The 17,665-nt window shown below is 42.0% G+C and overlaps 1 protein-coding gene across 5 annotated transcripts in view; it reads right to left on the reverse strand.

The window, feature by feature from the left end:
* The window catches only part of CEP85 (centrosomal protein 85), a 40,317-nt gene that overhangs the window by 16,082 nt on the left and 6,570 nt on the right, over positions 1-17,665 (reverse strand). For 4 of the 5 annotated variants that reach the window (XM_043997879.1, XM_043997878.1, XM_043997876.1 and 1 more), the window contains exons 2-4: positions 12,957-13,030; positions 7,966-8,118; positions 1,894-2,576 (exon numbers count right to left, since the gene is read on the reverse strand). In XM_043997879.1, the coding sequence (XP_043853814.1) occupies positions 1,894-2,576; positions 7,966-8,118; positions 12,957-13,011 (891 nt within the window). In that variant the 5' untranslated portion in view covers positions 13,012-13,030. Of the gene's footprint in view, positions 1-1,893; positions 2,640-7,965; positions 8,119-12,956; positions 13,031-17,665 lie in introns of all 5 variants that reach the window. The other variant, XM_043997880.1, reaches the window with a different exon arrangement.

A 17,665-nucleotide genomic window follows, 5' to 3' on the forward strand; every position in this document is an offset into this window, starting at 1 on the left:
CTCAAGTCTTTTCTTCAATGAGCTAACCAGCCAGCCTTATGCCCTTGAACACTCACAGCAGAAGTCCCCATCCTGTCCGTCTACCTAAGGACAGGTTCTAGGCTGTCAGTACCTTTCCTCATATGTCTAAGCGACATTCCAATCCAACTGAGCTGGTCCCTCTCACTATCTATCTTGTCCTCTTGGAGGCTCTGCTCCCACTACCCATCCCCCATGACCAAAAGGGGCTCCTCGCTGACAAATGAACGCCTGCCTTTTTTCAAGGCCTGCCTCCTCCGTACAGTCTTTCCACCCCCCCCCCCCCCGAACAATGGCTTCTTTCTCCAATTTCTCACTGCACATAGTTTAAGGTCTATGCTGTGTGTACTCAACCAGTTCTGCCTTGGACCAGATATTTGTACACGGGCCTATTTTCATCCCTCTGCCCCACCCACTGGTCTAAACTCCCAGGGCAGGATCTGTGCCGTATTCCATCTTCTGGTCTCCTATGCCTAAACAGTGCACGTAGATAGCAGAGATCCTTATAAAGCTTGCTGAATTGAAATGACAGAAGAGCTGTGACAGACACCTGGTCCCTGGCCAGCATGATCTTCAGCTGAGCTCTGTGTTGGCTGGGCCTGAGAGAACCCAGTGTTTATTGACTAATTTTAGCTCTCTTTTAGGACTGGAGGAAACTCATGAGGAAGGAGGCTCGGCCTGCAAGCTATATACTGCCCTGCCCCCAAGCAAGGCTCTAAATTCTAAGGAAAGGTCAGTTGGGCTTTATCTGGTAATAGAGACAAAGCACACAGCTGAGTTGGTTCTCATCAGCTAGGGGCTAAGAATTCCTCTTCCTACCACCCCTATTCACTTTACTGGAGGAAGTAGCTAACTGGGAAAACACCATGGGTCTGAAGTCTGAAAAAGTAGGTTTGAAGTTGGGCTTCTATCCACACTAGCTGTGTGACTCTGACTAAGTTGAAGTCTTGGTTTCCTTATTTATAAAATGAGACTAACAGCTCCTGCCTTTCCAGCTCACAAGGATGTTGGAAGAATCAAATCAGATAATGAAAACTTTGGAAATAATATAGTGTGGGAGTGCGCGCGTGCGCGCGCGCACGCACACACGCACGCACGCACGCACGCACACTCAGCATCATCATCCAGAAGCATTTGGACTTCCCTGAAATAGTTCCCCTTACAGCTGAAGCCTTTCTCTTTTCTTAGAAACCTTTTCTGCTTATTAAGTACCAGTGGTCTCAAAGCATTCTTTTGTCTAACACCTCCATCTCCAAGAGAAGTAATCTTTCCTCTTTTTTTTTTTTATTAAAGACTATTCTAGGTCAACCATAAGTACTCAAGGCAAAACCTAAAACCTAAATAATTCTAGGAGGGGCCCCAACATACAGGCCCTGAATTCAGGAGGACATGAGTTCAAATTCAGCCTCAGACACTTGACACTTACTAGTTGTGTGACCCTGGGCAAGTCAACCCTCACTGCCCCACAAAAAAAAAAAAGCATAATTAACAGCACTGTACCTCCAGCGATGCTCATTTCTAAAGTGCTTTAAGATGTACCAAGTATTTTTCTTGCAATACCCTATGTGCTAAGCGTAGGATAGAAGGCTAATGCATACAGCTACTAAGTGGCAGAACCAGAATTCAAACTCTCTTCTTATAGCTCCAGATCTGGTGCTCTTTCTATTATACCATCAGCAGGGCAAATAAGATTTTTCTCATCTTATAGATGTGACAAGACGCTTATAGAGGGTTAAGCAATTCCCTGCCCCCCACCCCCACCCCAAGCTAGCCAACTGGTGTCAGAGACAGGACTTTTAAACCCAAGGTCACTGTTTTCATCACACCATGTTTTAGCAAAGATAACATTATAGTAACAAGAAAAGGGATGTTTACCTTCATTTGTTCCATCTGTAACCGAATTGACTCCAGCTGCTGTCGGCATGTGCTGAGTTCACAAGACTGTTCCTGGGAATGCCAAGTGTCAGGAGCTTGCAGCCACCCCTGCGACTGGAGAGGCTTTGAAAAGCCAGATGCTGCCTGAAGCAGCTCACCAGCAATGGCATGGGTCCCATTTTGTTCACATCCAGCCCCAACACCTGGGGTCTTCTTAGACTCAGGCAGCACCTTGTACAACTCTTTGCCTGTCTCAGCTGTTGGATTTTGCAGAGGAAATCGGTAGTAGGGATCTGAATACAGTGTTTCCATCAGTACAGACTGGTTGAGGGTTGGCTCCATGTTGGGAGTATCAAACTTCCTCATCTCCTCTTCTCTTTCGTGACCCAAAGCAGGAAACCAGGACTGCTCAATTCCATTTTCCCCAGGAGTTCCACAGAGGTACATGAGATCCCTAGGCAGGCCTGGAGACCTGTTCATAGTGCTGAGGTCTCCATTCCGGGGCCACCCCACGTTTTCAGACAATCCTGACACAGGCGGTTTGGAGGAAAGGAGCCCCGTAGGGGTGGAAGCTGGCTTGACTGGAGAGGTCCCCAAAGTAGATGGCATCACATGGGCTGTAGGAATGTTTACTTGTCTTTTGATGGGCTGGAAGGACGAGCTGCCACTTGAGCTGCAAAACTCTGGAGAAAGAAGAGCCTTCTATAAGCCAGGAAAAAAGCATCAAGCCTTCCCAAGTTCAGCTGCTGTAGAGAAAGGGACATCAACTTAGAAGGGTGGCGTGAGTTCTAGGAGCTCAACTGCTAACTTGCCAAGGTAAACCCACAAAAGGCAGTACTGGCTGCTTCTAGAGCCACATCTCCAGGCCCTCCTCTTAAGTTACATTCTATTCCCTGTACCTCCTGAGAAGGCATCTTCCTAGTCAAGAAATTAAGGCTATTAAAAAAACAATTACTACTTATTGAAGGGTACCAAAAGAAGAGAAGAATTAGTTCCTGTCAAAGATCAGCAACCACAAGCTATAGCTCCATCGAAAACAAATTTCCCCTAAGTCCATGGCACAACTAAATGCCACATTGTCACCCCAGTGACTTTCATCACTCTGAGGTGAATGGGAGCATGAAACAACTACCCTAGGGAGAAAATGAAGTCTTGTCTCCTTCAATGCCCAGGGCAGCAAGGAGGCATGGTGCCTGAGCCTGTGACTATACTGGTTCACACACCCCAAACCTGGCTTCACATGGAAATGCAAAGTTATTCTTAGTAACTCTCAGGTTTCACTCCAGCAACACTGAAGCACACTGTATCTTTAATTTTGCTTGCTCCTTGTCAGTGCACCAAAGCCTATGGTCGTGATTTTGAGCTCTTCCTCATATTGGGTCTGTTTCCCCTGACCCCATGTGATTGCTTGGGTATTTATTTCACTTAATCTCTGGATCTGTTTCCACATATTTAAAAAGAATGGGCTGGACTAGGTAATTTCTAAGGTTCCTAAAAATCTCTACTATGCAATTATTCTATGTACTCTTTAGCCTGGGAGATTGATGAGGTCATGATTACTGTCTTCAAACATCTGAATGATAATGTAAAAGAGGAATGAGATTTGTTCCAGTAGACCTTGGAGTGACTTTACAAGAAGGAAGGTTTTTAGCTCAGTCAAACAATCACAGTAGTCAAAAAGGGGGGTGGGGATAGGGTGGAAGTTAAAGAATGAGGTGCCTTGGGAAATGATGAATTCCCAGGCATTGGAGGTATCTAAAAGATGGCACTGTGGGGAGGTTTCCTGGCTCAGGTAAAAGTGGGACTAGATGATTTCTTTGTTTTGTTTTGTTTTGTTTTTTTGGGGGGGGGGATGAGGGTTAAATGACTTGCCCAGGGTCACACAGCTAGCAAGTATCAAGTGTGTGAGGCTAGATTTGAACTCAGGTCCTCCTGAATCCAGGGCTGGTGCTTTATCTACTGCGCCACCTAGCTGCCCCAGGCTAGAAGGTTTTTACAAGGAAGTACTTGATAAGGTACCAAATTTATTACTAAAAATTTTAAATGACTATACCACATCTTTTCATTCAGTCAATCAATCAGTATTCATTGAGCCTATACCATGGCCAGAACACTCTACATGAAGAGAGATCTAAAAGAAGTAATAAGTCAAAGTCTCTGCCTGCTAGGAGACTGCAATCATCCCTGGAGAGGCGACATATAGGAAAACTGAGCAATAGGGGGTTATTACATATCATATTCTCCTGAATGAAGCCCACCATCACTCACTCATAACTTCTCTTTTTTTGAGGTTCATGCTATTCATATTGATATCACCCAATCACAACCCTGGCAGCTACTGTCTATAGACCCTAAGGTCATTTCCCTTCCTTTCTCAATGAATTTGATACCTGGCCCACAGTTGTTTTCTCCTCCCCAACTCCTGCTCTCATACTAGGGGACTCATCATACATGCTGACTCAGCTTCAAACACCCTGACCACTCAATTCCTCAACCTACTCACTGCCTGTGAGCCCCATGGGGGGCTCCCATTCCACCTCACCACATCAGCCACACACAAGATGGTCATACCCTTGATCTTGCCACCCCCCACAAATCCACCACCTTCCCCATTCAAGAATTCCAAAATCCCCTTATCCAAACAAAACCTATTAGATTTCACCAGTTTGCCTCCTTTACAAAATCCTATTCTTTGTCCACACTGTGACCCCTCCAATCCCTTGCCCTCTCAATTCTCTCCTAAGCCACCTCCCCTGCACTAGCCACTTTCTCCTCTCTTGCACATTTGGTCCCACATTCACCTGTACACTGTGCCCCTCTCGTCAATCCCTAGCCCTTATCAACTATGCCCTACCAAGGCTCATCCCTGAATCACTCCCACCATTTGCTGCCTTTGCCCCTACATACATGCCACTGAAAGGAGAAAAACCACAAAATTGTTGTGATTTAGTCCACTCCAAATTTAAGTGACACAACCTCCCCTGGGCCCTCACTGCTGCTAGGCAGTCCCACCATACCTCCCTTCTCAGCTCCCTCTCCACAGCAGCTCTTCCAAACCCTTCCATCCTTCCTCCAACCTCTCATGGTTCCTCCTCCCCCCAGCACTGAGAACCTTGCCTCCTATTTTACAGAAAACATTCAAGCCATTTGCTGTGAACTCCCCTCTTCCTCATCTCCTATCACTCAGATGTCTCTGCTACTCTCCTCCTTCTCCCGTCTCACATGATGAAATGGCCTTACTCCTTACCAAGGCTAACCCTTCTACCTGCTCAGCAATCCCATTCCATCCCATCTCCAACAGATGCTCCAATCTAGTACTTATTTTCTATCCATTCCTTTCCACTGCCTACAAGCATGCCCATATCTCCCCTATCCTGAAAACACCCTCACTTATCCTTCCATCTCTGCTAACTATCATCCTATATCTTTATCCTTTGTAGCTAAACTTTGTAGCTAAACTCGAAAAGTATGTTGACAATAAGGTGCCTCCACCTTCTCTCCTCTCACTCTTTACTTAGCCCCTTACAATTTGGCTTTCAGCCTTATTCTGTTTGAAACTGCTCTTTTCCAAAGTTACCAATGATCCCTTAGTTGCCAAATCCAATGGTCTTTTCTCAACCTTCATTCTCCTCGACTTCTCTGAAGTCTTTGATATGGCTGATGCCCCTCTCTACCTTGACACTCTCTTACCAGGACACAGACTCTCCTAGTTTTCTTCCTACCTATCTGACCACCATTCCTTCCCAGTCTCCTCTGCTGGATCTCCATCCAGATCATGCCCTCTAAACATAGGTGTCCCACCCAGGGCCTCTTCCTGGGCCTCTTCTCTTTTCCCTCTACACTGCTTCATCACTTTGTGATCTCACCAGTTCCCATGGATTTAATTACTTTCTCCTTGATAATGATTCCAATCTACCTATGCTACACTAAGCCCTCTGCTGACCTCCCTTCTCTGATTTCCAAATGGCTTTCAGGCTTCTCAAACTGGATATCTCCCAGACATCTCCAACTCAGTTTGTTCAAACCAGAACTCATGAACTTTCCCCTAACCTCTCCCCACTTCCCTCTTACTGTCAAAAGCATCCAGCAGTCTCAACTCTTCATTATCTCACCCTCCATGTCATCTTTGAAGCACCTCTTGGATACTCCTCCTTCTGTCCTCTGCCAAAGCCATGACACAAGCCTGGACTAGTTTCTATAGTCTCCTGGTTAAGTCCATTTGCCCCAATTCTCTCCCAAATAAGGTGATTTTTTTTCCCCTAAAGTGAAGGTTCAATCGTGTGTGTGTGTGTGTGTGTGTGTGTGTGTGTGTGTGTGTGTGTGTGTTCATGCATGCTCGAGAGCCTGCCCATCAATAAACTCCAGTGGCTCCTTATTGCTTCAGAATCAAATACAAAATCCTTTGAGATTCAAAGCCCTTCATAACCTCCTATCTTTCCAATCTTCTTACATCTTATTCCTTGACATGTGCTCTTCCACCCAGGGACACTGTCCACCAAACAAGACACCCTAACTCTTGGTTATAGGCATTTTCTGTGGCTTCTCCCATGTCTGGAATGTTCTCCCTCCTCAACTCTGTGTATTGGCTTCCTTTACATCTCAACTAAAATCCCATTTTTTTTACAGGAAGCCTTTCCCAACTCCTCTTAATTCTAGTGCCTTTCGTCTCTTAATAATTATTTCCTGTTTATCTTGTATGTGGCTTGTTTGTATATTTGTTTGTTGTCTCTCCCATCAGATATTTAGCTCCCTAAGGGCTAGGATTGTCTTAGCACAGTGCCTGGCACATAGTAGACGCTTAATAAATGTTTATAAGTTGACTGAATTAATCTCTAAAGAATTTCTAGTTTTCCCAGGATTATTCCAGTTATACTGCCCCACATGAAAGCCATCCCACTGCTCCCACCCACCCACCCCCAAAATCTGGTAACCCAGAAAGCTATATCTTGTTTCACTCAGTGAGCTATACAGAAAGAGCATCTGGGAGGAAATCTACCCTACCTAGAATTACTCTTGTTCTATTGATGAGGACAGTTTCTCACACCCTACAACTAGGGTTTCATATGCCCATCCCAAAGCAATACAGGACTACTAAGTATTCAAGTGAGCAACAGAGAGAGTAGGTTTATAGGAGTGCAGAGCAAAAGAAGGAAAACTGCTGTGGATAGGCAACATTATGGAAAAAGCCTTATGGATGACATTGGACTTTAGGTAGACCATGAAGGATGGACACAGTGTGAGGGAGGGCTAACGAACATTTCATGGAAAAGGAAAAAGAGAAACAAACTGGAGAAAAGGCACAATGGTGGGAATGAGCAGAAAGCAAGGCTGCTAGCCTGGCTGGAGAAGAGGGTTTGTTGTAGATAGTGGCAAGCCCTGCATGTTTAACCAAGGAGTTTGGGCTTTGTCCTCTCAGCAGCAGGAAGCCACTAGATGTTAGTGAGCAAGGAACTCTGAAGTGCTATGTAAACGTCAGCTACGATTACTGTTCTCCTACTAACGTCCTCCTCTGCTCTGACTTGGGTAGGTGACCTTGAGCTCTTCAAGGACACATAAGCTCTGGCAGCTCCTACTAAGCTGGAGAGGCTCTGACTATAAGCGCAGTGACAGTCTGCAAGTCTGGACTACAAGAACCAGTTTAGAGAAGACTGGCAACTGGGTACTGAATTGGGGGGGGGGCGGTGGGGGGGGTGTAACAGCAATCATGAAATACTCTCTAAGATGGACAAGGTTGGATCTTCATTAGTAGGGGTTCCCCCACACCAAGGAAGTACAGATCCCTAAAATACTAATCTATTATTACAACAAAAATGAAAACCCAGTGTTTTTAAAAGATATTAACTGCTATCACTGAGAGAGAAAGGGAGACTCAATGAGGAGGTTATTGCAATAGTCTAGGTATCTGGTGAACTTGGAGTAAGGTGGTGGCAATGGAATGGAAAGAGACATTTTGAAGAAACAATCCAACCTGGTCAATGATTAGACTGGCTTTATGAACATTCTAAACTACGGGATCACAATCTAAAAGGGCAGCACAATGTCAGTAAATCTCATTAGCAATCCAAACTTACCCCTCAACGATGTCAGAACATGATGTGCCGATGGCTGAGTCTGCACTGTCAGCCACGCCTGAGCAGCGGCTGAAGCGGCTTCTGTATGGCTCTGAGATGACTGGGGTCTGCCATTCGGTCCCCAGGGAACTGCCCTTCTGAATCAAATTGGAATCTGAAACAAGTGCCACTACCCACCTTTAGTGTGCTCCCCATATATCACTCACTGAAAATATTTAGCAAAGATTACTCTTAAATTCACATGGAAATCAAATCACAAGCCAACAGCCCACCCTTTCAATAGCTGTCCCAGCTATGTGTAACTACCTAACTTCAAAACAGATCAAATATTATCTTGTGTTGAATGAACCATACTTTTCTTTTGTTTTTGGTGCTGTTGTTTACTATTTTTTTTTTTTAGTTAGGCAATTGGGGTTTAAGCAACTTGCCCAGGGCTCACACAGTTAGTAAGTGTTAAGTGTCTGAGGCCGGATTTGAACTCAGGTACTCCTGAATCCAGGGCCGGTGCTCTATCTACTGTGCCATCTAGCTGCCCCATGTTGTTTTCTATTTGAGGTTTTTCGTCATTGCTCTGATTTTTTCTCTTATACATGACTAAGCAGAAATACGTTTAATGTTATTGTGTGTGTGTGTGTGGTGTGTGTGTGTGTGTGTGTGTGTATGTATAAAAAACCTACATCAGATACCTGCTGTCTAGGGAGGGGGGAGAGAGGGGAGAAAAATCCGAAATTTGGAAAGTTCTATATAAAAAAAGTTGAGAACTATCTTACATGTAACGGGAAAAAAAATACTTTATTAAAAAAAAATTTATCTTGTATTTGTTCTGTGCCCAGGATCATGACTGGGACTATGAAGAATATTAAAGAAATAGATGACCCCAGTAGGAGCTTACAGTCTGGTAAAGAGACAAGAAATGTTACACACACACACACACACACACACCACACCACACACACACACACTACATATATATATTTACATATATATGTAAAAACATGAAACCTGCCAAACTGACATCTGAACAATATGATTAAAAGCAAAAACCATTATTACGCAAACAGGCAGTGGGGATCTGGAGAAGGAAAAGGTCAATACAACTAGGAGGTAAGGTGGCATGGTGGAGTGAAGAGAGACTGGATTTTGGAATGAGGAGACCAATGTTTAAATCCTTGCTGCAACACTACATTAGCTGTGTGATCTTGAACATTTATTTAACCTCTGTTTCTTCGATCTGTAAAATGGGAATAATCATGATTTTACAAACTCATCCCAAAGGTGCTGTAAAGAATGGGCTTTATAAACTTACTGTACTTTATAAAATTTGATTATTATTATTATTCAGAGTAGTTTTATAGAGCTTTAGCTGGACCTGAAGGAGAAAGAGGATTTGCTAGACTGAGGTGCAGGAAACTTCTTCATGACAGAGATCAGCATAAGCACAGACATAGGTGGGATTAACCTGGGATGCTCATGGGATAGTGAAGAAACGAATGGGGTTATAACAGAGGGTTCTAACTCAGAAAAGTAGGAGAAAACATGGGAGAAACCAATGGAGCTGAGTTCTAGAGGATCTAGAAAGCAGATCTGAAGAGTTTATATTTTATCCAGAGGGCTATTAAAACCATATTGAATTAAATTAAAACAAAGGTTTCTACCCTTTCAAGGATTTTACTCCTACTGCAGGAATACAGCACATACAAAGGTAAATACAAGAAGAGTCTACTAAATCCCAATAAATGTCCCAGGTGCTAAGGATTACAAAGAAAAAATTTAAACCATATAAGTGAAAGGGACTTTAAGGATCGTTTAGTTTGAAACCTTCATTTCAGAGTTAAGAAAGTAGGTTCAAGGGTTTTTAAATCGACCTCCCCCACCACCATGGAGAAAGTCAGTGCTGGTGACAAGGCTAGAGCCTAGACTTCCTAATGCAGAGTCCCAGACACCCTCTTTCTTTTCTATCACATTGCCTTCCCCATCATCAGCTTTATTCTGGCCTAATTAGAATGCCATTTGGATTATATAATCATTCTGATGAAAGGTAACATGGCAGAGTGGGTAGAAGGCTGGTCTTGGAATCAGTGAGGCTTGGGTTCAAGACATGCCTCTGATCCAGACTGGCTCCTAGATACAGTTTCAGGCAAGTCTATGACTATTAATTACAGATGAGTTGCTAATCTGAATTGGGAGAGGGAATTTCTACACTGGGCCTACCTTATACCAACCAAATCACAGGTTTGAATTTGTAAAAGAGTGTGTTAGGGGCAGCTAGGTGGCGCAGTAGATAGAGCACCAGCCCTGGATTCAGGAGGACCTGAGTTCAAATCTGGCCTCAGACACTTAACAATTACTAGCTGTGTGACCCTGGGCAAGTCACTTAACCCCAAATGCCTCACCACCCCCCCCCAAAAAAAGAGTGCATTATGAAAATTTTGGCTAACAGCACAAAACACTAAGATCCTAACCATTTGTATCATAGGCTGCCCTCTAAATTATAAGCAGAAGCAATCCCCAATTCACATATCTAGAGCTGGAAGGATTTTCAGAGGCCAACTCCCTCATTTACAGACGAGTAAACTGTGACTCAGTGAATTGGTCAAATGGTCAACAGCATCCAGCAGGAGGTTTGAACAAGACTTCTGACTGACACGTGAGCATTTTCTTCTAGTCCAATGGCTGATGGCTTGGGGAGAATTTAGAGATCTCCTCTACTTCTCTCTTCACCCCCACTAGGCCTCAAACTGAGCCCTAATAAAGAAAGTAAAGAAAGATTTCAGGGTTTTAATCTGCGGTGTAGGAAATTATCTTTCTCCTCAAGATCTTATATAATAATTGGTTTATGCTTATGTTCTCTTTTTATATTACAGTTTTCTTGCGTACCACATTCTCCCTACGGGACTATAAGCTCCTTGGGGGAGAGGTATGTTATTAGAAATAACTCCCTTATCTTAAATGCTCAAAGGTTTACAAAGCACTTTCTCATAAAAATCCGTGAGGGAGGTAGAACAAGCAGTGTTCGTTTCATTATACAGATATGGAACCCTGAAGTTCAGGGAAATGAAACAACTTGTTTACAAGCACATAGCTAATAGGGTACAATTCAAATCCAAGTCTCTTGATTCCAAAATTCAGAACTTGGATGAAGAAGATCGGGTTCAAATCCTGTCTCAGATATTAGCTGTGTGACCCTGGGCATATCATTTAACCTCTTAATCTCAGTTTCTTCATCTATAAAATGGAGATAAAAACAGTCCTTTTCTCACAAGGTAAAAACTCACAAGTGAGAATATGTGTGAAGCACGTTACAAATTTTTCCACATTGCCTGCACCCTGTCTTATGGATCATTTAAATTCCTCCTCCTGCCATGCTCTGTACATAGTATAAGGGCTTTAACTACAGTCAGGAGAGGACAACCTGTCCAAGTGCTTGGTGCCTGGAAATGAAATAATCTGGGATAGGGGGGTGAAATAGAAGTCAGCCAGTCTGCCTGAAGCACAGAATGTAGGGGAAAGGGTAGCATGTAAAGAAGCCTGGAAAGACAGGCTGAATTTTTTTTTTGAAAGGTTTTTAATGCCAGTTTGTATTTGACTCAGAAGCAATAAGGAGCGAATGGCTCTTTCTGAAGAGCAATGTGGCCAGTTTTAGGAATATTAATTTGGTAGCTCTATAAAGAGCCGTTGGATAGGACAGACTTGAGGCAGGGAGACCAATTGGGAGGCTGCTTCAACAGTTCAGGGAAAAAGATAATTAAGGCCCTGTTGGTGGGAGATAATAGAGACAGATGATACTGAAGTTATGAAGTTGGGGGCCTGAAAAGATGGTGGTACTGGAAAAAACAGAGAAGTTAGGGAAAGGGTTGGGTTTAGGAGAAAGATAAGAGTTTTGTTTTGGTCATGTCTTTTAAAAATGTCTTTTTGTTTATATACATACATGCATGCATACATACACACATACACATATATTAATATGTGAAAATAAACACCTTAAAAGCTGGGATTTTTCTTTATATCTTATGCCATTCAAGACCATAAGGGCCCTCAAATCAATAGTAACAATGCAAGCCACAGAAAAATGAGGTGATCCAGTATTTGAAGTTTTTTTTAAAAAGAAATGAATGATAATATTCCAGTAGCTCTTGAACAAAGTGAAAAAAGAAAACGCAAAGAAAAAGATCTAAATACAACATTGTATATCTTGTTACTGAAACTAATATGTGCTAACTTCTAGGGGTTGTCTCAAGCTCATTCTCTGCTCATTCGTTAATAACTGTCACTTAGTTCTTTGCTTGGACCTCTCATACACTTTTGCATTATTTTGTGTTCTTGACAAATCACTCTATTTTACAATGAGCCCCATGCAGTAAGGGAAAGTGTTTTAAAAAAAAAACAACACAACTCTACAGAGATCAGATACTTAATATTTGTTGAATTATACAGCAATGTTGTCAAAGAAGGCACTTTTAAAAAACAACTGCTGTTTCCCTTTTGGAATGTGGCATATGAGCTTTCATAAAGCAACTCTGCAAAATTCACAAAAGGGGGGGGTGGTGGTGCTTTAAGAGCGAAATTCCCAGATCTCCAATGACGCCACCAGAATACATTGGCATCCAACTGGAATTTGGATCCTTGCGGGACAGGAGACAACAGGCTGCCCATAAGACTACAAAAACAACATAGGATACAGCAATTAATATTGCTATTTTCTACCTTGTATAATTCTCTATGCTCTCCCCTCCTTTCTTAAGTACCTGTATGCTATTTCAGGTAACATCATGTTAAGAATGCACAACTGTTTGTTCCATCCTCCATATATACATGTCAGTGTCCACTCAGACTTAGTTTTTCATAGATAACAATTCACCTCAAACATTACCATGTGATTTTTAAAAAGTTTTTACACTTCAGTGAATTATGTCTTTTTCCTTCTTCCCTCAAAAGAAATGAAAGAACATAGGCAGGGCTGGGATTTGGCAGAGAAAAATTTGGAGAATTTACCTTTTGGACTGGCTTGGGAAATCCTTCCCCCCGGGTATTTCTCTTGCACAGCCATCCTGGGGGATTCCAATCAACTGGGGAATTAATCAACAACCAATAATTTCACTTAGTATCTTTTAAATCATTATAATCTAATCCACGTTGAACTAAGATTGATTACAAAGCTTACCCCCTACCCACAAGAACATTAAAACTAAGGGTTATAACTCCAAGACAATTTCACTTAAGCACAGCAGTTCCCTCCACTGCTTCTTTTGGGAAAAGAGGAAAACAATAGAGCAGTGGTAGAATGAGTTAATAATTGTAAAGCCCTAATTATCACAGATCACACATCAGCTTAGGTTTCTCCATAAGACCCCATGATATGTAGGACGAACAGAGACCTTAGCCCATGGAGTTAATCAACAAGCTATATAGCAGCTAAGAAGGTTTGAAGCCAGGACACAAAACCAAGTCTTCTGACTGAGTCAAACACGCTTGTCATCACAGTATTATGTGCTATATAGACATATAAACAATTACTATTATTCCCAATTGTGACCTTTTCATTCCTTTTCTGTTATTGTTATTGAGTTGTTTCAGTCAAGTCTCACTCTTCATAACCCTGTTTGGGGTTTTCTTGGCAGAAATACTGGAGCAGTTTGCAATTCCCTTCTACGGCTCATTTTACAGATAAGGAAATTGAGGCTACATTGATGGAAAAAGTTTGTATAAATCAGGATCTAGAAAAGAACATTCTTGGCAAACAGGGTTAAGTGACTTGAACAGAGTCATGCAGTTGGTAAATGTCTGAGGCCAGATTTGAACTCATGAAGATGAGTCTGATTCTGAGCCCAGTATTCTATCCACTGCTCTTTGATTCCATAGACCACTTCCAATTATAGAATAGATGGCATAAAGTATTTATTTAAATCAATCTCTAGTCTTCTTAGTTAGGGATGATGACCATAGTGACAGATGAAAAAGAAGTTTAGTGTAGCAGAAACATTGTTTGTTGTTCTTCATTCTCAAAGAGGACCAAAATGACACCACTATGCTGGTGTTAAGGTATAGTGTGTCCGACTGGCTGATCAGATCAATACGAGCTTGGAAGGCTCTACCACAGGTTGGGCACAAATAGTCCTTGTGAACATTTGGGGTGGATTCTCTAAATTTGTGCATCTTGCGTTTCTTTTGAGCTACTTCGATTCTGCTTTGCTCACAGAGCACAGTGCCTTCTTGATGAGGGTCTGCCATGTTGGGCGGTCCTTTGCCAGTCTCCCATATCACATAATCAATTCCAAAGTTCTTCAGAGAGACCTTGAGAGTGTTTTTGTATTGCTTCTTCTGACCACCATGTGAGTGCCTGCTTTGTGAGTTCTCTGTAATATAGTCTTCTGGTTATGATATTCCTAAGACTTTTCCTTGGGGGCGTGGGGAATGTTCTTTCAAGAGATAATCAATGGATTATTTTTTTCATCATTTCTCTGCCCTCTGGTTTGAATGGATCTTGACAATTTTCATTTATGATTTCTTTTTTTTTTTAAAAAGGACTCTTTTGGGGTGTGTTTTTTTTGGCGGGGCAACAGGGGTTAAGTGACTTGCCCAGGGTCACACACACAGCTAGTAAGTGTCAAGTGTCTGAGGCCAAATTTGAACTCAGGTCTTCCTGAATCCAGGGCCGGTGCTTTATCCACTGTGCCACCTAGCTGCCCCCATTTATGATTTCTTAAAATGTAATGTTCAGGCTTTTTTTTTTTTTGGTCATGGTTTTCAGGTTTTCAATGACTCAAATGATGTCTTCTTGACCTAATTTCTAGGTAATTTTTAATATGTAATATTTTCTTGTATTTTTTCAATCTTTTCAAATTATTCTGATATTTTGGGCTGTCTCAGAGGGTGTGACTTCTGTTTGATCTATTTAGTTTGCAAGGAGTCTGTTATCAAGTAAGGCTTACCACTTTCTCTTTCAAGCTATTTATTCTTTTAATTTTTTTCCCTCCTGAGTTTTTATTATATGTTTTTGTCTCTTACTTCATTTCTTCTAGATATTCATGTAGTCCTTGTGGAAAAATCCATTTTTTTTCTTTTAGTCTATTTGTAGTCATTACAGAATTACTCACCTTCTTTTGGGAAATCTTTAGAGCCATAATTTTTTTAAGAATGCTAGGGAATCACAAAGTCCCTGAGCATTTGGATTGTCCCAATATTGAGCACTGGTTGGTGATGCTCCTGGCAATTTTAAGGTCCCACTCCCAAGGCATTCCGATGACTGGCAGAATCTACTTTTGTTTCTTCTGGACACAGGTTACACATTTTTGGCCTGTCTCTAGACATGCTGGGAGACTACAGGACTGTTTGTCTGTGCTGGAGCTGGCTTTGATGGCACCAGCTTTGTTGGACCTTTTTTTTTTTCTATTGTTCACTGGCTTCTAATTGATTTTTGTGCAGTTTAAGGGTGGAAGACTTCACTGTAGTTTTTCATAGATTTCAATCTGGTGCAGTTTTGGTGAAGCTGGGCGGTCTGCCCTTGTTCAGGTAGCCATCTTCACCAAAAGTCTAGTATATGATATGCTTAAAAATTTTTTTGAATGACTATATTAAGTATAAGGAACATGGGGGCAGCTAGGTGGCACAGTGGATAGAGCACCAGCCCTGGAGTCAGGAGTACCTGAGTTCAAATCCAGCCTCAGACACTTAACACTTACTAGCTGTGTGACCCTGGGCAAGTCACTTAACCCCAATTGCCTCACTTAAAAAAAAAAAAAGGATAAGGAACATGTAGGGGTCTTATTACCATGATCTATTAACATCTTTCACTCTCATTTCAGTACATAATTCTAATATAGATCTCATCTACTCTAAAAGTATTACATGATATTTGGCTTTGTAACGATTGGAATAACGCCACCTGCTGGATACTTACTGTAGAGGAGTTCTGCCCATGAAGGGAAGGTCTTTGAGGGCAAGACCAGGAGTCAGGAAGTGACGCGGGCTAGTGGGAGGAGGAAGGAAGAGACTGGCGCTCAGTCTCGCTCTCTTTTCCTCTGGACTCTGGTGGAGAAGGGAGCTAGAAATGTGCTCTCCCTTTAATAGATAGAAATCTAGGCCTTTTTCTCTCTCTTTACCAAATTCTTATTCTCCTTAATAAATGCTTAAAAGTCTAACTCTTGCTAAAGCTTATAATTTATTGGCGACCACTCATTAGATATTTTAGACAGTTTAGCTAGAATTTTAGCCCTTAACAGCTTCCAAAGATTTGTGATTGACAATGACATATTTCCTTTAAAGATGGAAATTGTTACCCAACCATATCTTAGTAGATAATCTTCATGAAGTTCTATGGTCCTCTCAACAATCCACCTTCTGGCCAACCTTCTGGCATGAAGCCTCACCTTAGTAAGGCTGATTTTTAGATGACAGATACTCAGCTTATCATTAAGGTTCATTCTAGCTTTATAGGACTCACCTGAGCTTGGGTGCCCTTTCTGTAGCTTCTGAGAAACCAGAGTTGCCTCAATACCATAATCAGGCATCAAGACAGGACTTTAGTGAAGGATCATACTTTCCATGTATTGGATATTTATGTATATGTTATTTTCCTGACAAGACTGTAAGATTCTTGAGAGCAGAAGCTATGCCTTATTTAGGTTTGTATCACCGCACCACTGAGCAGAATACATTACACATGGTAGTCACTCTACCCTGACTCCAACATGGTGAGGAAGGACAACAACTAAGACGGGATCCTTTCGTGGAAGCTAAAGGGCCACAAATGGGAACCCTGAGGAGCAAATAGAGGAATTCAGGAACAACTTGGTCTCCAAGACATAGTCCTCTGAGGGGAAATTAACCTTTAGAGAAAACAAGAGGCTTGCCACTTTGCTAACAATGTACTTTACTGCCCTCTGCAGCTTTCTCCTAATCAATACATCCAAGATCTTCAACAGCCTCTCCATAGATCTACCACCACCTACGGAAATCCCAGTTGACTACATTGATGGAAAAAGTTTGTATAAATCAGGATCTAGAAAAGAACATTCTTGGACCAGAGGGCTAAGCCAGCTATCTTCAATTCCTTTCTTACAAATTCCAGTATCTTTTGCTTTATTGCTATCTTTAGTACAGGTCCTCATCACCTCTTACTTGGACTAATGCTGTACTGTAAAAGTCATCCCTTAAAACCATCAAGTCTAGTGGCTCCCTATTAACGCCAGGATCAAATATAAAATCATCCATTTAGCATTTAAAGCCCTTCATAGCCTGGCTCCTCCCTACCTTTCCAGTGTTCTTTACGTTCTGTTTTATTCCACACCAAGTACCCTACAGAAAACACTACTTTGCACTGGCTGTCCCCATGCCTGGAACATTCTCCCTCCTCACCTGCCCCTTTCTAGGTTCTTTGACTCCCTTCAGGATTTAGCTCTTTTTTTCCCCCTCTATAAAACACTTTATAAAGCACATTTACATTTGATCTTCATAGTAACATTATGTGGTAGATAACAAAAGTATGATTTCCCCCATTTTACTGATGATAACAGGGGGATTAGGACAGTGTAATTTGGATCAGTGCTAAGCTAAGTAAGTTTGGTTCTTGAACCTTCTTCCTCTTTCAGTAATTAATATTAACTAACCATACCTTCATATAAGGACTCCTTAGTGGTTCACCCAAGTCTAAGAGGGACCTTGTGATTGACCTAAAGTAAAAGTTCTTTATTTCTATTTCCTTT

Source organism: Dromiciops gliroides, chromosome 3 (genome assembly GCF_019393635.1).
Source record: "Dromiciops gliroides isolate mDroGli1 chromosome 3, mDroGli1.pri, whole genome shotgun sequence".
Lineage (NCBI taxonomy): Eukaryota > Metazoa > Chordata > Mammalia > Microbiotheria > Microbiotheriidae > Dromiciops > Dromiciops gliroides.